The sequence below is a fragment of the Ceratotherium simum genome, chromosome 4 (assembly GCF_057802395.1).
Source record: "Ceratotherium simum simum isolate JZ-2026a chromosome 4, ASM5780239v1, whole genome shotgun sequence".
Taxonomy (NCBI): Eukaryota; Metazoa; Chordata; class Mammalia; order Perissodactyla; family Rhinocerotidae; genus Ceratotherium; species Ceratotherium simum.
In genome coordinates this window covers 29,045,456-29,070,615 of record NC_141903.1, presented here as the reverse complement: position 1 = coordinate 29,070,615, position 25,160 = coordinate 29,045,456, and the positions used below count along the sequence as shown (strand labels likewise).

Genomic DNA, 25,160 nt, shown 5'->3' with positions numbered 1-25,160 from the left:
ATATACCTGGTTCAGTCCTACCTTTGCCAGTGATTCATAAGAGGTGCTTGTCCAAATTCTCCCCAAATGTCTCTGTCAATCTGGAATGCACCACAGTCTAAAGCAGTCCATTTAGATGTTTGAAGTATTTATCAAAACAAACAAACTAGCAAGCAAATACTTCTGTACGCCTCTGAAGTGAATATCAACAGATAGAATACCATTTAATTCTCTATTTCTTCTCTACTTCAGAAAGTAGTTTTCATGGAATTTGTTAATTTCATCTAAGTTGCCAAATTTATTGGCATATAGTTATTCATAACATTCACACATTATCCTTTTAACATCTATATTTATATAGTGACACATTTTTATCTTTAATGTAGGTAGAGTGTGTTTCTTGCCTTTTTGTCAATTTTGCCAATGGTTTCTCAATTTATTAACCTTTTCAAACAACCAATGTTTGGCTTTCTTCTGTTTTCTATTTCATAAATTTCTCTTCTTTAGTATTCGTTTTCTTATATTTTTGAGCATAATTTGCTTATTATTTGCTAGCTTCTTGAGATGGAAGTTTAGATCACTGATTTTAAAACTTTCTTCTTTGCTAATTATGTCTTTAGTTACAACTTCCTCTCAAATCACTGCTTTAGCTGCTGTGATTTGATCATTTATATTTTCATTATCATTCAGTTCAAAACATTTCTGTATTCCAATATGATTATTTTGAGACATGGGTTATTTAGAAGTGTCTTGCTTAATTTCTAAACACCTAGGAACTTTATAGTTATCATATTTATTACTAGTATTATTCCACTGTAGTCATAGAACTTACATTTTATGACTTCAATTCTTTGAAACTCATTGATACTTGCTTAACAGCCCAGAATATGGTCTATTTTGGCAATAATTTCATGTACACTGGAAAAGAACATGTAGTCTGCAGTTGTTGGATATAGAGGTCTATAAATACCATTTAGATCAAACTGGTTAATTTTGTTTTTCAAATATTCTATATTTTGATTTTTTTGTGCTATCAATTACTGAAAGAAGTATGTTACTATTTCCATCTATATTTGCTAATTTGCCTGTTTCTCCTTTCAGTCAGTCAATTTTTGCCTCATGTATTTTGAAACTATACTTTAGGTACATACATGTTTGGGATTGAATGAATCTGTTATTTCATCACTAGAAATCCTCTTCTTTATCTCTGTTAATACTTCTTGTCTTAAATTCTACTTTGTGTGATATTAATATAGATATACTAACCTTTGTATGATGGGTGTTTGCATGTATATATTTTCTAGCCTTTTGCTTTCAACTTATTGGTTGAAATACAAAGATATATTTAGACTTTATGTCTTGTAAACATCGTATAGTTGAGTCTTTTTGGTTTTTGTTCTTTAGCTGGAGTGCTCAGTCATTAATATATAATATAATTATTGACACAATTGAATTTAAGTCATCTATAATCCTATTTTTAAAATTCCTCCATCTTTTTTTTTCTTTGGTCCTACTTTTTTAATTAATAAAGTTATTCTTCTTATTATTATTGAATTCGTATTTCCAAAAGGTTACAAAGAACAAATATGTTCCTTCTTCTATATGAAAATATTTTTTTTACCTTGGGAAATATATTGACGAGTATACTAGCACCCACTGAGCACTTCATGTGTGCCAAACACTGTGTTATACACACATTTAAATGCATTATCTGATTTGATCCCCTAAAACGACAATATGAGGTAAGAATTATTGTAATTTTATTTATTTATTTATTTATTTTTCCCCCCAAAGTCCCAGTAGATAGTCGTATGTCATAGCTGCACATCCTTCTAGTTGCTGTATGTGGGACGTGGCCTCAGCGTGGCCGGAGAAGCGGTGCGTCGGTGCACGCCCGGGACCCGATCCCGGGCAGCCAGCAGCGGACACGCTCACTTAACCGCTAAGCCACGGGCCAGCCCAGAACTATTGTTATTCATGTTTTTCAGATGAGAAACTAAGGCTCAGAGAAGTTAGATAAAACACTCCTCTAGTTAGTGGCAGAGCTAGGACTCAAGTCTAAGCAATTAACTAGTATTTACTTCTGAGTCTTTCCTTTCTAGATTGTATATAACCAGTGCCTTCATTTAAGAAAAAAAGAAAAAATATTATTTCTTGCATGATTACCATCCTTGTTTTCATCCTATGGGCATACCTCAGTTTGTCTGTGCCCAATATCGTGTAGGGCTTCTGCTTTCTTATTGCTTTATTTTTCTTTGTTTCTTGGTTTAGCTACTTATCTTCCCTTGTAAAAAGAAGCCAAGTCCAGGACACTAAATTACCTAATAATGATGTGAAATAAATATGTGAGTTTGTATGACCTATGTTACAGTTCCTTACTAATCGTTTATTCAAATGTGACTGAGGAAATGAAAAAGTTTTCTCAAACCCATCCCTCTTGAGTGTTATTGGGCAAATCTGACTTGTGCTTTGCTTGTTCAGGATTCTGAGATGTGCAAACACTACCGAGTGTTGCCTAAGATGGGTTACCTTTGCCCAAAGAATTTACAGCCTGTCTGTGGCGATGACGGCCAGACATACAACAATCCCTGCATGCTCTGTCATGAAAATCTGTAAGTATACAAGTCACACCATCATAACCAGTCTAGAGGCTCTTGCCTACAGCATTGACCCACAGTAGTGTCCTGATATCAATTTGAGATATGTTGCAACTAATTTACTAATCACAGCCGTTAAAAACTCAAATTTTGTGAATGATCTTCATCATATATAAAATAGAAAGGATTTAAAGTTATCCCTTTAATAGAATTGCTAATGTACTTGACTGAGTGGAAGAAAAAGGAAAAAGTGGTGGGATTACAACAATTAGAGAAAATCTCTGTAAGCTCATGTACACTCATGGGAGTGTGAACATAATCCATCCTTTGTGTAAAGAGAAAAAAAGTTGAGAATGATTGCTATACAGAGTCAACCTGGTTTATAATCTCGAGTGGGCCTTATGACTACCTGGTAGTCACAGATTTCCCATCCTCTCTAAGTCTTCTTGGAGTAGGAAGTGGTATAATGCAAAAGAAAGCACCCTGGAGCAAATGGCAGACCTCATGTCTGTTCTCAATTTATTACCATCTGTGCATCTGTGGGCATATTATCTCATCCTTCTGAGATTCAGTTTCTTCATTGGAGAAGTGGAGACAGCTCTCTGAGCCAACTGACTTCACAGGGTTTTGAGAAGAACTCTTTTTTTAAGTTCAATACAAGAGAGTTTAATACTTTTGTTATTGGTTGTAGCTTTGTGTTGCTTTTCTGTTCAAATGCTATCTTATCCTTACCTTCATACACATTCCTTACCTTTTCCCAGCCTCGTTTGACTGGCTTTAAATGAGATCATGGTGGGAAATCTTGACTTTTCCACCCCACCTCACTCCAGACTTACGTTGCAGTCGCTGCACATTCTCTCCTTCTAAGGACGCTATGAGCAAGGCCCAGAATGTGAGGATGGGCCTGATATCCTGCTTTTCAATCCACGAAAAATATTTGAGCTTACGTTTATTTCCTTTTAAATCAAATAACTCATAAAAGAAAAAGCCACCTCACAGTCATATATTTAGAATAAAATCTGAATATGAGTGCTTTAGATCTTCTCACATCTGTAAGTAAGACACTTTCACGTTCACCCTCTCACTGAATCCTCAGTACCTGCTATAGAGTGGTACTATGTTCACTGTACAGAGGGTGAATCTGAGGCTCAGAGAATTCAGGGAACTTGCTTAAAGTCACAAAACTTAGAAGGAGAGCAGACAGGATTTTAACTTTGTTGACTTGGGTCTAAATACAGTTTTCTTTTCTCCCCACTACACTATTGTTTTATCCAAGGCAGTAGTTCCTTAAACATTTGGGAATCAAAGATTCCTTTGATAATATGGAGAAAGTTATGTCTTTCCAGATAAGAAAAGAAAATGATGCGACATTAACCACTTGTATGCATAATATCTGTGGGCACATAAATCTCTTGAAATCCATCCACGGATCTTATAGAGTTTTAAGAATTAAGAGATCCCTGTTTGAGGAATAAGTACAACCATTCAAGAATTTGTTACTATATATGCCTTATCCTCAGCACAGAAATCCTTCAACTTCTCTTTATTGTGAATGTCAGGGCCAAGCATTCTATTAACTATATAAACCCATAACAAGTGATCCTCTACTCAAGGAGAACTACAGAGTCAGAAACTCCAATGATGAAAATATTACTAAGGCATGCTTCAGGATGGATTGTGTAGCTAAAGGAACTGGGAGTATATATTATGAAGAGAAGATTAAGGCTATCCCAGGCAAGAGGAAATAGTATTAATTTCTGTGGTCTTAGAGGAAGCTATAGGGAAGCAATTGCAACTTGACCAATGTTCAAAGACAAAAATGAACTGCCTTAATAGAGAGTGAGTTTCCCATCACCAGAGGCAAACAAGTAAGTGTTTGATATATAATATTTCTTAAGAGAGAGGCATTAAAATTCATACCTTTTAAGAGTTTTTCCACCTATAAAATTTAGACTGTATGATTCTGTATGGTTTTATTTTATAAAATATATTATATATAGAATCTATATCCTATATATATTTACATAAAATATATTTTATAAAAAAATGTTATATTTTATAATCCCCAAGTCACCTTGTAGGTATTCAATAAAGTCAAACTTTTCTCTGGGATTTAATTTTCCCATCTATAAAATAAAGGTTTTTGGATTGGATGATCCCTAAGTTTATTTCCCATGTTCAACAATTCCGTGACTATCTAGCTGAATGAAATGTGATGGAATAGATCCAAGGCTGGGGAACAAATCAGGAGCTAAATCAGAAGAGAGAGGCTAAACCTAGATGGTGCCTATTGGAAAATAGTTGAGTGCAGATCCCAGGACCTACCCCTATTTTCAGTTCTGGTTTGACAACCAAATGTCACCCACATTGATCCTTGCTTTTTCTCATTATAACTGTGAGTTTTCCCCCCTTGCAAACTTCCTCTGTTCTGTTTTAGAATGCGCCAAACTAACACACACATACGCAGTGAAGGGAGGTGTGAGGAGAGCAGCACTCCAGGAACCACATCTCTCAGCGCGCCAGCATCTGTAAGTACATTGGCATTCGTGCTTAATGTTAGAACCGGTTGGTTCTGCTTCTGTTCTCTTGCACTTTGTGATGGACATTTCTCTGGCCAGGGAAGTGAAACTGGGTCAGGTAACCCCAGAATTGATCACATCTGCATTGTGAAGATAGTTCAGTAATTACTGAAATATATGGGAATAATAATACAGTAGTTAACATTTTTAGATGTTTACTGGGATCATTAATAGATTGCTTATGAGCAATGTCCCTAATCTAACACTTTTGCAGAGTAGGTTTTATTTTAGTGATCTGTAATAAAAAGATGAGACAGAGACCAGGAGAGGTCAGATAGTGACAGAGCTGGATTTAAACCATTTCTGTGTAGCCCGCATATCTTTGCACTTTACATTACATTAAACTGTCTCCCAACATGAAAAGTTGACCTTTTCGTTTAAATCCCTGCAAGGATGTTTTGACACACATTATTGAGTTTAACATTCTCCTTGGTGATTGCACTTGAGGAATCTCTTTCTAAGGCTAGGTAATATGTAACTTGGGGAAAAACCAGGAATTTTCAAATAAGAGAAAATTTCTTGTTACCAGATAAATATGGGTTCAAATTCCAGTTTTTGATATTCTTCATATATGAGACCTTTTGCAAATCACATAAACATCTAAACCAAAGATCTCACCAAGTTATTGAAAATATTCAATAAATACTGCCTTTTAAGCATTTGGCAGTGTCTAAAAATTCATGGCATTTATTATTATTATCACTATTATTTTTATGCCTTGGAGACCAAAGTATGAACTTAGAGGAAGAGAAGAGTCCGAAGTATGAACTTAGAGAAACAGACTCTGGTGCAGCACTTATTTATTTTTAATAATTTTAATGAATTATATTTTAATAAATTTATATTTGATATTTTAAAAATATATTTATATTTAATAAAAGCAAACAATATTTTAATAAGTTATATTTAATAAATTATTATTCACAACTGTTTTTACTCCATTCCACTGCCACAGAAAACTTTGGCAATAATGGAATTGGGAACTATTCTGCCAGATTTGGGGATCTTAAGTAACACTAGATGAGGCCATATTCAAAAGAACTACTCAGCGAGCCTTGATATGGGAAACTGGAAAAACAAGAACTATAAGCTAGGTGTTTCTGGTTTCACACTAGCAGCTGGCAGGCAGGACAGAGTAGGCAGAGTACTGGGATGAAATCAGGAGATCTTCATTTCATTTCTTTCTCATGTGGACTTGACAAAGTCATCTAACTGCTCTGGTTCTTTACACATCCATAAAGAGAGAGTTTCAACTTTTGCTCTAGTCCCCATATTGTGTTTGCTCTCTTATTACACATAAAGTCTTAGTGGTTTGCTCCTCATTTTACCGACAGAATATACCGTCCCCCAACATCTCACAGACACAGCTGGTTACATATATCTCAGAACAGGGAGGTAAGAGTAATCTTTATGCAAGTCCGACAGACCACACCTTAGACCACACCTTGCTGCAATCTCATGTAGACAACTTGACAAAAACAACTTTACGAGGAACTTGCCATAGGATAATACTGGTAAGATGTATTTATTCAAATAACGAAGAATCTTGCCAGGAGTAAGCACAAAAGTTTTTGTAAGAGAGTTCCTTTCTTTCATTTTTGAGTGTTTTCTTTCCACTAGAGTTATATAACAAAGATTATTAATGATAGTGATTATTTATGATGTTAGCTGATGGAACAAGTCATTAGAACAAAAAATGTTCTGGGCATGGGTTCAGTTCCCTCTGTATGATTCAGTGATGTAGTCTTGGATACATCAAGGTGGTATGGGTGAGTCACAGCCCAGCATCACTCTGATGCCTACTATGGATTCATATCTTGGAGGATGGATAGAAGATTCTCTAAGAGAGTCTGGAATCCAAAGAATGGAATAAAAGTCCAGGCAGTCACAACTTTCTTGGAAAAACAGACTGAAGGCTCCTGGAACCCATACTTTTGCTTACTATCTAAGGTATTTTTTATTATACAATAACTTCAAAGATTTATGTAACTCTTTACAGTTTTATGTGCTTTTTCCTTTTGCATCATCACACTAGTCTTGTGATTAGGGGAGGGATCATTAAGCTTCACATTTTATCCAAAATCAGTCTGGGGGAAATCCTGCAATTTATCAGTTATTCAGTGTCATATTTGGGGTCCAGTGTAGATCTTCTGACTTCATTTCTTATGCTCTGCCACCATCCCTTAGTTGTCAGGAGATTCTGAAAACCAGGGGCTCTAGAGAAGGCATTATCTCAATTACGTAAAGATTAGCTACATCGGGAGGAAATTTCTATGTTAAGGAAAACACCAATACTATTTTGTGAAATGAATAAATGACTATTCTCAATTCCATGACAAAGATTTTCAAGGATTCAACCAGACCGTAGCTTGCCGCTTTCAAACCAAAAGAAGCCTCATGGGGTTGATGTGAGAACTAAAATGGAGGTTTGAGGTTGGAATGCTAGAGCTACTAGTGCTCCAGGTGGTACTAGCTTACGATGTGCAGTTATATGGAAGAAAAATTCCTGAGGCCCTCACCACCATTTTAAAAAATTGGAGACATTGATTTAATGTTTTAAAAGTTGATTTCAGGACATTGTGTTGCTTCAAATATGAATATACGGATGAGTCAGACAAGGAAGACAGCTAAGTAAATTCTCATGGCCTAAAACAAACTATAATAGTAAAGCATCAGCATTAGAGGAATTTGATTTAAGTCCTGACCGAATGTGAGACCTTGGTAAGTCATTCAACTTCTCTGAAGCTCAATCTCCCCTTCTGTGAAATGATGTTAAGGACACCTGACTCTTTTTATTACGATGAGGATCACATGTAATCAGGAGCAGAGTTCATTTTTGTATCCATCTCAACAGGTAATACATCCTAGGTGTTCAATAAATACTCATTGCATCCATTGAATAAAATGTGAAAGTGATTTTAAATTGTGAGTTCTTGGCAGAATGCAGGCATTTATGGATTTCTTTGACTGTAGTACAGCTATAAATGTATAGCCCACATTTCTACAATGTCTCTGAATTTGAAGTGTCTAACCTATCCATCTTCTCTTCTAGGGCAAATGATGTGAGAATTGGTGAAAGCCATGAGGGAAAATTATACCCCAGTTCTGAATTGCCTACCTTCACCACCTGTATATTCAAATAATTCTTCAGAGCTCGTCTCATTTACTGTAGAAAACCATACAGAGCTGTTGGGGGAATGGACTCACTGACTTTCAGTCTTTTCCACCTCTTTCCTCCTAGATTCTGTGATCTGAGCGCACAGAGACACCTCCACCGAGGCTGTGCTCTCGAAACCTCCTAATCACAATGCTGTCTGTCCAACTGCTTGTTCAATAAAAGTAAACCCAGCCGAACACCATTTCTGGGATTTCTTTGCCACTGCCTGGATAATAAGAACTTGGTTTTTACCGAAGCTGAATAAACTCTACCGTTGTGTCTTGCAAAGCCCATTGGTGGACAGAGAATGTTCACTTTTTTCAGATTCAGGTTGCTGTCATAGTTGGGAAGGCGTGTCTAGAAGACAGGTAGGGAGATATGGGCTCCCAGGTAGCCAATGGCTGTATAAAGCCAAACCAGCTATGAATCAACCTCACCTTCACTATCTGTCACCTTACCAGCTCCCCTATCTAGCTTCTGCATTTCCATGAATAGCATAATTATCTCTCGGTTACGTAGGCCCTATCCAATGACACAAACCAGTAATTTCTCATATCCAATCATGTGACCTCTTGACAATTTCCTATATCAGGGCCTTGGACCCATAGACTCGGAGAAGACTAAGGAAATGAGAGTTACCAATGTATGCAAGTCTCTAGAGCAGCACTGTCCCATAGAAATATAATACAAGTCACATATGTAATTTCAAATTTTCTAGTAGCTACAAAAGAAATGGGTAAAATTAATTTTAATAATATATTTTGTTTAGCCCAATATATAAAAACTATGATCATTTCAAAATATAATCTATATAAACTTTTTTTACTAAGTTTTTGATATTGATATGTATTTTATACTGTAGTGCATCTCAGTTTGGACCAGCCACATTTCAAGTGCTCAATAGCTACACGTGGCCAGAGGCTACTAAACAAGTCAGTGAGCTAATGCACACAAGAAATCTACCAGGAAACGCACACATTAGACAAGGTGGGATGAAACAACTTGTAAGCTCCTGCGTCAACGCTGAAACTCTGTCATGCTCAGAATCTTGCTACTGGTGTCCTGTGACACTACCTAGTTACATGGGTCACATGCAGTTTCTGGGCTGATGCTGAAGACACTCTGGAGGGAGAAAGCTTATGGAGAATCCATCATGGTTCAAGTTGTTTTCGGCTACAGAAGGACTGTGCCCAGAACGGCAGGCCTACCTGGGTTTAAGAAGTTAATTTTGTATTTTTTCCTCAGCCCTTTTTCTTTTAGATAAGTTGCCGCAAGGCCAATTATAGTAGGATTTTGTGATCTTTGTCTTTTGTAACTGAGTGAAAATAAATCAATCCCTATCCTGTTTTTTTCTCTATGTTATCATTAAGAAAAAAGAAAGAACGAAGCCTTATAAATCATTTTCAAGCATAAAATACAGAATCATTTCAGAAAAAAAAAGGTGAGAAAACAATGTTGCCTTTTTCTTTGGCAATTCCAGGATAAAGGAGATGACTTAGAGATTCTATAACATATGAGATTCTATCTCCTTCCTGGTTATTTCTTGGAAATCTAGAAACTCTGTTTTCATGGCTGAGACATGTTATTTTTTGAGAAGTAGTTGCTTTGTCAAGCCATTTTGAACATTTTATTGAGATACAAACAATAAACCGTTTACACTTCTTTCATTATTGTTATTATTTTAATTATTATTATGATTATCAGATAATATGCACAAAAGACTTTGTTATCCCACACTTAAGACTTAACCATCCTTAATCAATCCAATCATTCTGAGTATCAGGGAAACAGTATGGCTTAGGGAGAGGGTGGGATGGAGGATAGAGAGATGTGGAATGGGATAAGGCACAGAGATGGAGAAAGGCCAGGGACCCAGTAAAAGTGAAGGATGAAGTGGGGGTACAGAGGTGAGGAATGGGGTGGGGACCAAGTAAAATAAAGTAGAGAATGTTCTGAGGCTCAGGGATTGGGGTTAAGAGTGTGAATGTGTTGAATACATCACTTGGGATTAAAAAAAAAAATGAAAGTTGATTCTTTTTTTTGGAGACACAAACTAGAGGTGAATATAAAATGTCACCTGTGTCAAAATGGTCACAACAAAATAGCTGCATTAAATGTCAAGTAAACTAATTTCAAGTTGCTCCTTGAGTTATATCGTGATGGATGGGAGGCAAATGAAAACCAGCCCCATCTCACTGAAGTTTCACAAACCAGCCCTGAAATTCTAAACCAGGAAGTGACAAATGATCCTGAGCTGGAAGTAAAGAAAGCAAAATTGCCTCTATCATTTCTTCCTGGTCTCTACCACAGACTTAGGCATTTCTCTATAACTGATATTGCAGATTCCATTTTCAGAATATAAGTTTTTATAGATCTACCACTGTCAAACTGCTTATTTTATCACGTAAGGAACTCATCTGAAGTCTTCCTCTCTCTCTCAAGGCTTCAAAAACACCCAAGAAGGGCACTTGTCTGGACTACATGTTGGCAAACTTTTTCTGTAAAGAGCCAAATAGTAAATGTTTTAGGCTTTGCGGGACATATAGTCTCTGTCACAAGCGCGCAATGCTGCTGTTCTGTAAATAAATGAATTTACATTATATAAGTAAATATACATGGGTGTGTTCCAATAAAATCATATTTACAAAAATAAGTGGTGGGCCGGTTTGACCTATGGGCTGTAACTCAGTAATGGTTAAGAGTCTATCTCTTATCCTTCTTCTTGGTAACTTAGTTGTCTTCTCCTTGCTGCCATCTATACTCTTAAATACCAGCCACACTTCTCATTCAATGATAACGATAATAGAAAATAGTAAATGTTGACATTTCTAAACATTTAATCTGTGCCTGAAACTGAGAAAAGCACATGGCAAGACTCCCATTTGTACCCCAACCCAATACTCTCTGTGACCTTCTTGGTTGACTTTGACCAAGGCCAGTCTCATGTATTACATAGTTAGATTATGGCAAATAAAGTGAATGTGTCCACAAAGAACTCTCCGTGTGGCCTTTACCTATGAGGGATGATATCTGTTTCCCTCATAGAAAAAGCATAACAAGACATCTTGTCCTTTCTCTGACACTATTGTGGCACACAGATTCCTTTTTCTTTCCAGCACTCAAATTGAAGTTCTGTCTAAATCATATGTGACCCTAAATTATTCTTCAAGCATGAAGAGAAAACAAAGAGTCAATGGAAGATCAGTCCCAGGAAAAAAATCAAATAAAATATTTGTCATCCTTGATGGAATTTTCATTTGACCATGGAGCTCCTTCTGGATTAGAGGGATGATGTGCTCTCTTCCTCCAGGCCACTCTATGCATTCCATTCTCATCTGTTACAGTACGTGTAAATATCTTTCAAGCCTATAGACATTGTGCATTTTACCTTATTTTTTTCTTTTGTGAATTTTAGACCCTCTTTTTCTCTTAAGTGGACTTTTTCAAGGACCTAACAGACTTTCTTTTCTCTATCCTTTACAGATCTTTTTTTTTTTAATCTCCAAATGACCTCTTCAAAACACAGATCTGTTTCATCCCCCAGTTTAAATTTTTTGAAAACTCCTATTAAGCAGCCACAATGCACTAGAATAAGCAAAATGAGACAAACCTGAAATCTAGGCCTTGTCTTCCTCCCTCTCTTTTGTCCTCCATAGAGTTAATAACCAAATCTGATAAACTCTTTGGTTCAAGTCATCATCTTCCTTTCATGATTGACTACGACAGCCTTATAAACAATCTCCCTGCTTCAGTCTTCTCTCTTCCATTGCATTCTCCACTGTAGGCAGAGTAAGGATCTGAAATCCAAATTCGATGGTATTATGCTCAAAATCTTTAAGTGGCTTCTCTAGCTCCCATGATGAACTCCAAACTCCTCCTGACACACAGGCCTCTGTTCACCTCTCCAGCTTCAACTCTTGCATTGCCCTCCCTCCCTTCTCCTCTTGAATAAATTTCTTAAACTTGTTCCTACATGTCCTCTCCTCCTAACATATCCTCTTTATGCACCCCTGGTCCTTCTCCCATTTTTTCCTTCCATCTCACAAGGTCCATCCCTCTAAACTCTGGACTAATTTGTTCTCACCTCATTAAAGGTGCAGCTTTTTTCTGGAAGTCTTCATGACCTCTTTCCCCTCAGAATGTGAATTAGTTATTCCTTTGTTATGCTCTCATAACATCCTGTGCTTACACCTGTATTATTGGCTGTCTCTGTTTTGTAGTTGCTTATGTATAAGTCCAGCCCTCTCACTAGACTGCAACTTCTTTACAAAAAGAGACAGCTTAATATTCTTGTTATATCCCTGGTGCCTAGGTCAATGCATAGCACGGAGCAGTTGTTCATTAAAAGTTGTTGAGTAGGGGGCCGGCCGGGTAGCAAGTGGTTAAGTGCGGCGCTCTGCTGTGGTGGCCCGGAGTTTGCCTGTTCGGATTCCGGGCGCGCACTGACGCACCGCTTGGCAAGCCATGCTGTGGCAGCATCCCATATAAAGTGGAGGAAGATGGGCACAGATGTTAGCCCAGGGCCAATCTTCCTCAGCCAAAAAAGAGGAGGATTGGCATGGATGCTAGCACAGGGCTGATCTTCCTCACAAACAAACAAAAAAAAAGTTGTTGAGTAAACCTAGACCTTTAAGATGAGCGTTTTAAAAGGGAATTTAGGACAGACACTCTCAGTTCTGATCAATGACATAGAGTCTACAGGGATAGGGAAGGATTATTATTTTTCAAAGAATTTAGAGATTCTGCACACTCTCTCTGGTACAAATTAAAAATTGCTGGTACTGCTGGTGGGAAACAAGCTAGTTACGTGAAAATATGAACTTATAAAATATATCTCCCCTCCCGCCCCCCAGGAAGGCTAGAGTCATGAGGTATTTCTCAGAAATATTAGCAAAAGTTGCGGCTAAAGAGGAATGCAAAGAGCAGCATGAGCCCAGAAAAAACAAGCTGTGAAGTGTATAGTTATAATTAACTTTGTACTGACTTTCAACCAATTAAATGCTTTTTATCAGCTAAATATGTAATATGCAGTGATAAAGAAGATCTCAATCAGCGAAGGGTTAGTTTATCTCAGGTTGATAAAATCCTAGAATGACAGAGCCAGAAGAAAATTAGAGATGATTTAACTAGCATGTTTAATGTATGGGAATCCCAAAGCCAAGAAGGGGAAAGTAATTTTCCAGCTTACCGAAATAGGCGTAAATCAGAATTACAAATTCAAGTAAATGGTTTTTAATCTCATGTTTCTTACACTATTCCCTCTGGCCTCAGGAACTCCATCCAGTTCCATGCTCTTGATGCAAATAATATTATCTATTTGATTATGTTTTTGGGCAAAAGGAATGAATTTTGTATCCAGTGACTGTAGAAAATTATTCATTAACGACAAAATATTTGTGGAATATTTCAACTCCAAATCTATGAAACATGTGGCAGGAGAAAGTACACAGGCAGATTTTTTAGTAATGGGATTAGCAACAAAAAGTAATTCCAGTGGCTTGACTGACATGAAAGAAGTTCTGGGAGCAGTAATAAAATGAAAAGTTGCCAGCTATTATATATTCATCTCTTTGCTTCTGGAATTTTAAGTGAAAAAGTTGCCAGAACTCCTGTTGCCAATGTCTCAAAAAAGTGAGTTATTGACAAGTTGTGTTGACAAAGGATATTTGCTTATGTCTCGGCCTCTGGTCACAGGACAGACACTGATGAATTAAGCAGGAGATGCCACATCCTTCTCCACGCAGAGGCTGTTCCTATGCATGGGAAGAGGTGCAGGCAGGTGGATGAGCTCCAGTTACGAGTGCCCACTGAAGGATTTCTGGTGGAGCTGTTTAATTCCAGATTAGCACTTTCCTGGAAGCATAAGATAAGGTTCTAAAGAAGGATGAAATTTCATATTCATTTTAATGTCAACATATCAAACAAAACATAATAACACAGCATCAACAATAGAAATCAATAGTTAAAAGCTATTAACTAGTTTTCTTTTCCCCCAATCGCAAAGCTGGCAGAAAAATATGTGTACTTTTGCTTTAGAGGATGTTTGAGTTAAACTGGATAAAAGCACAAGTAATGGGCAAGAAATTACTTTTATGACCTGAGTACTTTAGAAAGCAACCAAAACAGAAGGAATAAAACTTTCAAGAGGGGCTGGCCCTGTGGCGTAGTGGTTAAGTGTGCGCGCTCCACTGCTGGCGGCCCGGGTTTGGATCCCGGGCTCGCCATGGGGCACCACCTGACAGGTCATGCTGTAGCAGCGTCCCATATAAAGTGGAGGAAGATGGGCACAGATGTTAGCTCAGGGCCAGTCTTCCTCAGCAAAAAGGGGAAGATTGGCATGGATGTTAGCTCAGGGTTGATCTTCCTCACAAAAAAAAAAGAAAAAAAAAAAAAAAACTTTCAAGAGAAATGAAACAGACCTAGTTCTAACACTACCCAAGACTGCTGCTTGAAAAGACAGAAGACTGCTGAGGGTATGACTATAAAAATTGTCTGCTGAATCCCAGATTCAGGGGTCAGTCCCATGTGTGACACAGAACCAGGGAGCAACCTCAGTGAAGGGAACTGTTACGGCTGGCTTGGATCATGAGGATGCAGGCAGCATCTGTGATGGTCCAGGGATTAGAGAGCCTGCTCTCATTTTCTGTGCACTGTGTAAGCATCTCAGATCCTCATAAACTCCAATAATGAATGAGACCAAATCTCCCCAAATCCAGGAAGAACGGAGGGCTCAGAATCATATGTAACTTTATTTAGAGAAAAAGAAGGAATTCATAATTTTGTACATCTATATTTATTGATCAAAACTCACACCGACTATGTGTGGGACCATACTGGGGATTGCTAGGAATTCATGTGTGGTGCATATCCATATTAAGGGCCAGCTGCCCTAGAATCACAGCCACTCAATTCATTTTGAAACAAAAACCTTTAGCCTGTTGAGGAACTGGTAATAGAAATGGGTATGGATTCTTTGAAGTGACTTTTGACATCACAATTACGTATTGTGATGATGTGACGTAATTCCATATACCGTTTTTAAATCCTTACTTACCAAGTAGACGGCAAAAGGAAGAAAGAAGAATGCAGTCTTGTTAGAGTTTGCTGACAGGATTAATTTCTCTGTCATTCCCATGAGAATTTCCAGAAAATGATGGACATGGGAGGTAGATCTATAAGGCCATTTTTCTTGAACTCTGAATTCAAAAAATAAAACAACATCAACAACAAAAAACTTATATTCTTCCTGGAGAGGAAGGCACACACAAGTTAAAACCTGGTTGGTGAGAGATTAGATGAGAGTGTGGAAATCAGAGAGGAAATGAAGGCTCCTAAATTTTCCTGGATTGGGTTACTACTGACAGATATTAACAGAGTGAAACTGGAGAGAAGCCACTAAAAATGAGATTTAGCAACAGGTTTTGGGGACATGTTGATTTGGAAGATCCTATGAGATGTCCGGAAAGTGATGTCCAGTAAGTAGTAGAAAGCCGAGTCTAGGACCCAGGTGGCAGATCCTCTCTCGCCTTCTTTGGGAAAGTAAGTAAGGGCAGAAATCCCACGTTGACATAGGGCTGTGTGGTGGCGTGAAAGGGTAAGGCATAGCAGAAAGAATCTTGTACTGGAATCGGGGGATCTGATTCACCGAGTGATCTTGGGCAAGATACTCTTCCTCTCAGAGCCCCACTTGCCTTTTTTTGTAGTCTAGATCAGTTTTCAAATGGATTTCCTTGGAACCTAGAGGTGTGAGGTGGTAATGCAAGTATTCTTGAGCCCTGTCTTTCTTCTGTTTAAGTTACTGCCTTTAAAAAAAACTGCTTCATTTATTATGTGCCTCTAAAATTACATTTGAGAGAGAAAAAAAGAAGTTCCATTTTTTAATTCAACAACAACAATGAAAAGTTTGAAAAACACAGACCCAGATGCCTTTTTGGGGCCTTGCCAGGATATTCTTCTAACATCCTCTGAGTCATTGTTCTTAATTCTGTTATCTACTTAGAACATGGTCAGTCTAATCAGATGCTTCTCGACAAGTGGGAAGAAGATCATTCATCCCATTCAGAATACCTTCTGGAGAGCATTTAAGTGTAGTATACATATTTCAAATGATGAAGCATTGAAATATGGGTGAGGTATAAGTATTCAAATTTTACAATGGCAAAAATTAAAATTATAGAATTCTGAGAAAAAGAAGTGATATTGGAAGATGGAAAGCATGAATGAGAGAGATGCACTTTAAAAATGAGAAACAAATGCAATCAGTTACTCAATCAGTTACTGGGACATCATAAGAACCGAAATTGGAAGATCTGGTTTTGGTCGAGATTCTATCACTCTGAAGCTGTCTGCTTTGGGGAATTTGCTTAATTCTTTGACTTTGTCCTTTGTGAATTCTCTATCTTAACTTTATATTAACTCTGCCTTCTGGAGAGTTGATGTGAAGACCACATGAGATAATAGGGACAAAAGTGCTAAGTAGTTAGAAATCACTGGGCCTATATTATTATTGAAAAAATATTGGTGATGTGGATAGACAGAAATATATAGACATGGGTGCAGGAGAATTTGTTAAACAGAATATGATGGCTATAATCTTAAGTAGCATGAGACACTATGTTAAAATCTGGATTTTCATTAAAAATATCCATTTTAGTTATTGAAGTAGTATATCTTAGTGGGAAAAAAAACCCAGATTCTAGGAGAGAAGTATAGGCCTAGGATTCTGGAGAACTGGCTCTCCCAACTATATGTTAACTATGTGACTATAAAGAATGCACTTAATCTTTCTGACTTTGTTGTTCCACCTGCAAAATAGCAATAATACTGGTCTGCATATTTCACAAGTTTGATCATTCAATAAGCCTTCATCGAACACTGTAAAGTATCTTCATAATCTAGAAAAGCAAGGTATTACAGTGCTAACTATTAATGTTGTCTACTACCGTACACTTTAAAGAAATGTCCTCCTTGCTTCTATTTTCTATTTAAACTTTCCTGCATTTATCATAACCTTAATACCCTTTATACATGTCATTTAAATGTTTATTGCTTCTTTACTATACCTATGATTTTATTTGTTCTCAAATATAGCCATGCCATTGTATTTGCTGAGAGATCAGAGAATTATTACACAAAACGTCTTTTGGTAGATGAATTGCAGGGTATAACTGTTCCAACTGTCTATAAATCAAGATAAGAAGGAAGCTTTCCATGACAAATGAAATAAATATCCTAGCTTCGGTTAACAACCAATCATGATTGAACAGGTCAACTTTTAATGAGGGTGGGACCCTGCCTGTGTACTGTGTATGGATGTATATATGTGTGTGTGTGTGTGTGTGTGTGTGTGTGTGCGTGTGTGTGTATTCAGCAGACCGATTTCTGTCTCTCTCTCTGGACTTCTTGCCTCAGAGCAGCAAATCTCTACTACCCTCCTTCATCATCACTATGAAGAGTATCAGTGCTTTTGCCATCTTGCTCTGGCAGCCACTACTTGGGCTGTCTCTCTGCCTGGTGAGTTAGTATCCCTTTTCAATACTCATAGTTTTGTGTTAACTGCAATATATTCAGCCTTAAGTAATTATAGAACGTTAAAGTCAGAAGAAAATTTAAAAGGTATCTATTTGGATTGGTCTGATTAATAAAGTGGGGGTGGGTCAGACCTTCAAGAAGAGGAAGAGAGACTGAGAAGAAGAAGAAAAGGATTGTGGGCTCATTGTGCAGTTCCTGATAAGGATCCTCAGGTTTCTGACTTGCCCTTTCAGAAACCACCTATGCAACTTTGAGACCGTAATCCAACCCTACCCTGGGCATGCCCACAGGAAATCCTAGAGACCTGTGACAGTCCTTTCTCCAATGGCCAGGGATTTCCCGCATGTATTTTTTTTTTTATCAGTATCACATACATCTCTGTCTTCATACTGAGGTGGCCCTGAGGGAAGAAATGACCTTTCTTAAGGTCTGACCTGGGCAAGGGATGTTGGGAAATAGGTTTTAGTTTCTGTGAGCAATAAATTCAGCTTTGCGTTACTAACTGTGGAATTTGTTCTTTCTCCAATTCCTTCTCTGCAATTATATCTCATTCCCCTCTCTTCCGGTGATCAAGAAATAGGGACAAAGGTGAGTGCAACCTTCTCTGTGTGGTCTTTGTAAAAATGAAATCAGAGCTAAGGTGTAAACGGAGCTGTGAAAATAGCTAAACTGGATCACAATGGACTGAAAAAATTCCTCAGGAGGTAAAACAGTCCCTACTCTACTTCTCCTGGTGGTGTTTCTTTCTTTCAAAGTTGTGAAAAGAATCTCCTTGCAAAACGAGAACAGCAGATAAAGTGAACTTTTACATTTGGGTAGCATTTTAAACTTTTCTAAGTGATTTTCATATTTGTTATTCTATTGGACTCTCATTGTAACTCTAAAAAGAGAGATTAATATTTTCTTCTCAAACAGCTAATTCTCATTTTATTCAAGGAATGTTCTAGGTCTGATTTATCTTTGTAGCACAGCACCTGGTCCATAGATGATCTTCTAGACATGTTTGCCGTAAAGTTGAAGAGGCTAGCACTATTTCCAGTTTCTTCTCTCTCTTACCATCTTGATATGAGAATGACCACAGAATTAAAGGGAGAGAAGGTAGGACATTATTTTTTGTTCCAATTACAGGTGGACTGCTCCAAATACAACAGAAAAAGCTCCAGGATTATGTGCACAAGGGAGTGGAAACCAATATGTGGCATAGATCAGAAGACATACAGTAATGAATGCGTGTTTTGCAGGCTAAACCAGTAAGTAGAGTACTCAGACTGGAGCCCTTTTTCTTTGTTAAAGATCACAAAGTCTACCTTGGCCAAAATCTTCTTGGTTTCTAAAAACATAGTTTGACAAATCCTACCTTTTGTCATGCTCCTCCAATACTCATTGGACATTGCTTTGTTAAAATGAAAAAAATAAACGTAATTAGATCTCTAAAGTTATATATATATTTTTTTCTTTACCATCCAGTCAAATTCTCAATTCATATTATACACCATCCTGGGGCATCATCTGTTACATATAGACATTTTTATTCCCACATTACCGTTTAAGGAAACTGGATCAGGCAGGAAATGTACCTTGGTCAAAATTCCATGAATCTCCTGTGTTACATCTTTCTTATTGCATAATGGCAACTCAGAAGACAGCTATCTCTATTTAGGCTGATAGCCATGGACACTGTTACAAGACTTTGATGGATCATTCACACCCCAGAGGAAATCCATATTGCTTCTCATGATTGTCTGGAAAGTCTAGGAAAGAGAGTGAAAGTACAAATTATCCTCCATTCAAAGATGTTAATGATCAATATTAGCCAACTAGAGTAGATACATGACTGTTTTTCACTCTGTAGATTATGAAATATCAAGTAACGCATTACCCATTCAATAAAATCTTCTCTTCTAGAAATAAAGGATTTCTACTCAGAAAACTTCATGATGGTATATGTGTAAGTATATGCAGAAATCTTATTTATTCTTAATATAAAATGTTACAATAATTCCTCACTTTCATAGAGGAAAACTACTTTAAAGTACATATTCTAGGAATTATCTATGACTATAATCATAGATAAGACATCTGGCCAGCTTAAACAGACGACCTGAAGTATAGCTAATTTATTTACCCAGAGGAAAACTCCACACACAAACTTTACTCATAGCCTTTAATTGGGGCACATTGGTATTCATGTGGTTATTTTCTAACACTGCAACTAATTAGCAGGTTAGGAAGAGGACATTAGGGACTCAAGGACGCTCTTATAACAGTAAAGGAAGTTATTAAAAAAGTACAAAAAATTCAAGAACAAATGTAGAGACAATTCAGGGGTAAAGAGCTATGTGAGTGGAATGTCAATAATTCTAATGGAGTTTGAAACGTGATATAAGAGAATTATAAAATGAGGTTGTGGTAGTAAAGACAGTTCATTTTAAGGAGGGACATCTAACCCAATTTAATGGGTGAGGGAGAAAAATGTCACCATGAAACTGCTATAAAATTTGTTAAACCAACTTTTAAGGAGGAATAGAGTCAGTCTGATGGATAAAGTGGGTAAGGTCATGCAAGGCAGGAAAAACACCCTAAGCAAAGACACAGGGATATACAGGAGCAGGAAACACTCTGGGAATTCAGTCCTTAAGTTTAGCTAGAGTAAGAGGCAGGGCAGATGAGACTGGAGAGACAAGACCCAGTCATGAGGAGATGTTCTGTTGATAGGGAATCAGTTAAGTATTTGAAGAACAAGATCTGATTTGATTTAAAAGATCACCCTGGCATCAGTGTGGAGGGTGATTGAAATCTCAGATAAGCAGGGAGGAGGGGCAATAAATTGGCAGGCAATTGCAACTGCGCACACAAGACATATTGAGGGCCTGAATAAAGTGGATAACAGTATGGCGAGGAGAGGACAAATTCAGAAATTAGGTACAAGATAGAACCCACAGGATGTATTCTACTTGTCACTTCAATGTAGAGAATGAGTGAGAGGGAAGCCTTCGACTTGGGCTGAGCTATTCTTTGCTGTGATGAGATTCCCATCATTGTTGGGTCAGATTATGTAAACTGCAGAGGATATGTCTTTTTGCATGTGGGATTTTGGACTAAATGATCCCTCAGGTCTTTAAAAAGTTCGTTTTCTGTAATTTAATGATTTGAAATTGTTTTTCTTGTTTTTTGGATGTGGCAGATTGCGTGTATTGAATATTCTGATGCATGCACCAAGGATTACCTGCCTCTCTGTGGATCTGATGGAAGAAAATATCTCAACAAATGTTTGTTTTGCAATGCTGTTGTGTAAGTGCTGAATTCGATACGTTAGTTGGAGGAATAGCCTCTCCCACAGAGCCAGAAACCATTTTAGCTATCTAATAAGCTGGATGCTGCTATGAAGCATAAGAGATGGTTTACTGATAATCATAATATTTTACAAAAAGAAGCAAAAAGAGGGAGAGAGAAAGAAATAAGTGGATAGTAGGAAGAAACTGAAGCTAGGAAAACAAGAGACTTGATCAACCTCATAATATTATTAAAGGGCAGATACAAGAGAAATTTACAGATTCTTTGGCTCCTAACACTGGCTTTTACTAGCGCATTGAATTTCTTTTTCTACCATGCTGAAGCTCAGTAACTGATCTCAGTAATTGATCAGTAATTGAGCTGTGTACTCATTTGGCTGGCTTGAGCTAAGAATACAAAACTTAATTTGAAGTCTTCAAGACCTTCCTTTTAAAAAAATGATTTCTCTCGTAGGATGAGCCGTGGTGCCCTTTTTTTGGCAAATTATGGATCATGCACTGATGCTCAAGAGTACCAGAATCCCTTCGGTGGATTCCTCATAGAGAAGCAGATTGTCTAGGATGGCTGTGGGGGCAAAAATATGGGTTTGATTCTTCAATAAAAGATTCTCAGCAGCAATTCCTTGTCTCTATGGATGTGATTCTTCTCCTAAGGAGAATATCTATGGTCGTTTTCCTAAACTCTAAGTCACATGGAAAGATTTCCTCTGTTTCTCCTCAAGTTGGGAAGCTAGAGAGATCATACACACCCTGGTAAGAGGAGAATCTGCTCATAGCATCCCATTTAAAAAAGACTCAAATTTTTTAAGTAAACATGGGTCAAAGGGTGGATCTGACCATTAGTCTTACATTACCTTTAGCTACAGTAATGAAAAGCAGAAAATTCAGACTTGGAGAAAGATAGAGTGAGAATCCATAATACTATAAACTAATCAGAACAGACCAGGAATAACATATATACTTTAAGTGTCACCATTTAAAGAGGACTCAGTTACATATGGACATCCGCAAAAGAAGGCATCTTGCTAATTATGTTGGGGAAGAGATTAAAGACAATATCATCTGATCAAATGTTGAAGTCACTAAAAAGGCCAGAGGAAAATTCAAGGTATGGGAAAGATGAGGGTATATGCAGGAGTGTCATGAGATAGAGGGATCAGAACTTTCTCAGGTCTGAGGCTCCAGAGAGAGGACTCAGATCATGAATGTAATATGAGGAGATAGATGCAAATAGTAATAAAGTTATGCCCTAAAAGCTCATGTGTCGAAAGCGCGATGGTATTTTAGCATAGGGTGGTTAAATGCTTGCCAGCTATGCTGTAGAGATTTGTGTGTTTTTTCTAACAACACAGATAGAAAGGTCACTAGCGGTCAAGCAATGTGTTGTGTGGGGAGAGGCAATACAAATGGGCAAAAAGAAGAGTCTGTGTCATTAAGGAATTTGTCGACTAGTCAGAAAGACAGACTTTTAAAGAGTTGATTACTATACATTGTAAAAAGACTATAATCCAGAATTATTAACATTTCAAGAAGAACTGAAAGGAAGACTTGAGGTGTTAGTCGTATAATGAGCTAGTGTATTAGTCTGCTCAGGCTTCCATAACAAAATACCACAGATTGGGTGGCTTAGACAATAAAAATTTATTTCTCACAGTTCTGGAGGCTGGGAAGTCCAAGATCAAGGAGCCAGCAAATTTCACTCCTAGTGAGAGCTCTCTTCCTGGCTTGCAGACGGCCACCTCCTCACTGTGTCCTCACATGGCAGAGAGAGAGAGAGAGATGGGCCTCTTCTTATAAGGCCAATCCTATTGGATTAGGGTTTCACCTTTATGACCTCATTTAACCTTAATTATCTCCTAAAGCCCTATCTCCAAATACAGTCACATTAGGGATTCAGGTTTTAACATATGAATTTTAGGGAGATACAGGTCAGTCCATTGCAGCCAGGTTGCCAGAACTTTATTTTTATTTTGTCGTATGTTAAAATAAAATGGATGACAATATAAAGACTGGGAGGGGAGAAATGACAGTATTCTATCATAGGGTTCTATGCTAAGTAAAGTGTAATGCCACTTAAAGGTACACTGTGAGAAGCTCAGAATGTATACTAGAAATCCTAAAGCAACACTAAATAAGCCAAGATGGGAGATAAAATGGAATAATTTATTTGTAGTCCCTGGAGAATAATCTAAGTGGAAGAAAGGGATTTCAGCAGAAGCAGCATTCCAGGAAACTTCAGGAGGAAGGAAAACACATGGGCAGTGGTAGTGAGAGCTGTTTTAATCATTAAGGGAGCTTCTGAAACTATCCAATTCCAATTATTCTTTTTGTGTGTGTAAGAAGACAAAAGCTAGAGGGAGCAACTGATGAAACAGGGTGAGCTGTAAAGAAATGAGGATATTGGAGCAATTTCTAAGAAAAAGAGAAAACAGCTGAGGAGATGGTAGCATTTGAGAATATAGGATGAATGCGAGATATGGGTACAACATGGGGAAAGCGAGCAACTGCAAAATTGAGCAGTTGAGTAATTTCATTATCAGCTAAAAGCAGAACAAATCTTAAGGAATGCAGACGGTAGGGAAATGTGTGTGAGGAATTTGAATGGGATGACAGGAAAAGTGGGAAAATTTGTGAGAGTCTGGGAAAGGCTGAAGGGTAGAGTTAGTCAAAAGTTTGATTTCTTCAGTTGCTCTACTAGCCTGCCTTGTTTCTTCTCTGCTCCCTTCAAAATTTCTAAAAAGGGGCCAGCCGTGTGGCGTAGTGTTTAAGTTCGCGTGTTCTGCTCTGGTGGCCGGGGGTTCGCAGGTTCGGATCCTGGGCACGGACCAACACACCACTCATCAAGCCTCCACGCTGTGGAGGCATCCCCTGTACGAAATAGAGGAAGATGGGCACAAATGTTAGTTCAGGGGAAGATTGGCAACAGATGTTAGCTCATGGCCAAACTTCCTCACCAAAAAAAAAAAAAAAAAAACAAATTTCTAAAAAGTTAGAAACAGCTGAAGATAGGCACTAAAATTTCTGTGGAGCGACAAAAAAAAATCTCAAATGTTAAAAAATAGGATTAAAAATTTTTATTGCAGGGACCATTTCAAACAATGATATAAGGACAAGAGAAGCTGAAGTAATGAGAGAGGTTTGAATGGTGGGAGGAATACGGGAGACTAGAATAGCCAATGAGCTCTGAGAAATTCGGGAATTAGGAGCATGTACAAATCTAGGAAAAGCTGGTGAAATGTGAGCAACTGAGGACTGAAGAGCAGGTGAAAAAAAATGTGAGGAGGAGCCCAGGTTCTGTGAATAGAGAATAGCTGAAAAGTGGGGAATAGCTAAAGAGAGGTAAACCAGGAAAATCAGAAGAGCCACAGTTTTTGAACAGAAAAATTTTCAACATTACTGGTCATATTAGGGGTCAAAAAGGCAACGAGCCATTCAATAAGACTACAAATTTATTTTATGCTGAAAATGTTGGATGTTCATGAAAGTGTAAAGTAGGGAAATTCACATAGTATCTTCGAGTATCGTTAGTTAAAAATTCTCAACGATAAGATAGTTCTACCAGCTTGCATGTCTCGATAATTTTAAGCTAAATGAGTTCGATGCTAGTCACAATGTTACCTACTTGAAATAAATTGCTAGCAACGAACTTGAAGCTTGAATTTTGAATTCTGCCTGCAAGGGAAACTGTGTGATTTCTTTAATTCCTTGAATGTGTATTTCCTAATGATAACTAAAGTTTCTGCTTTTAATAATATTTTTAAAAATTCTCATAAGTTACTAAATGTATTTGAAAAGTGCTACATTTTTATCCAAGTCATGGAGACACGAATTGGTCAGGTATGCACCCATTAACTTTCTCCAAATCTATACTGAACTATTATTGAAAGTGAGGGTTTGATATTTGTAGTGGTTTAACTTTTTCCAATACTTTGTTATGAAATATCAGCAAATACAAAAAGTGAAAGAATTTTACAGTAAAACCAGTAAACCCACCTCTAAGATCCTGTCATTAATATTTTATTCT

General features: G+C 37.5%; 2 protein-coding genes across 2 annotated transcripts in view; both read left to right on the top strand.

Moving 5' to 3' along the window:
* The window catches only part of SPINK5 (serine peptidase inhibitor Kazal type 5), a 74,990-nt gene extending 66,720 nt beyond the window's left edge, over nucleotides 1-8,270 (top strand). Inside the window, exons 32-34 of the mRNA XM_087430292.1 lie at nucleotides 2,461-2,591; nucleotides 5,014-5,104; nucleotides 8,208-8,270. Of these exons, the coding sequence (XP_087286418.1) occupies nucleotides 2,461-2,591; nucleotides 5,014-5,104; nucleotides 8,208-8,216 (231 nt within the window). The 3' untranslated portion in view covers nucleotides 8,217-8,270. The remainder of the gene's footprint in view (nucleotides 1-2,460; nucleotides 2,592-5,013; nucleotides 5,105-8,207) is intronic.
* Nucleotides 8,271-17,738: 9,468 nt separating this feature from the next.
* LOC147917232 (double-headed protease inhibitor, submandibular gland-like) lies at nucleotides 17,739-21,696 on the top strand. The gene is given in 7 exon segments (XM_087430279.1): nucleotides 17,739-17,784; nucleotides 17,787-17,825; nucleotides 18,418-18,431; nucleotides 18,972-19,093; nucleotides 19,749-19,791; nucleotides 21,028-21,134; nucleotides 21,591-21,696. Coding segments are annotated over 7 exon segments (456 nt in total). The 5' UTR covers nucleotides 17,739-17,759.
* The last annotated feature ends 3,464 nt before the right edge of the window (nucleotides 21,697-25,160 follow it).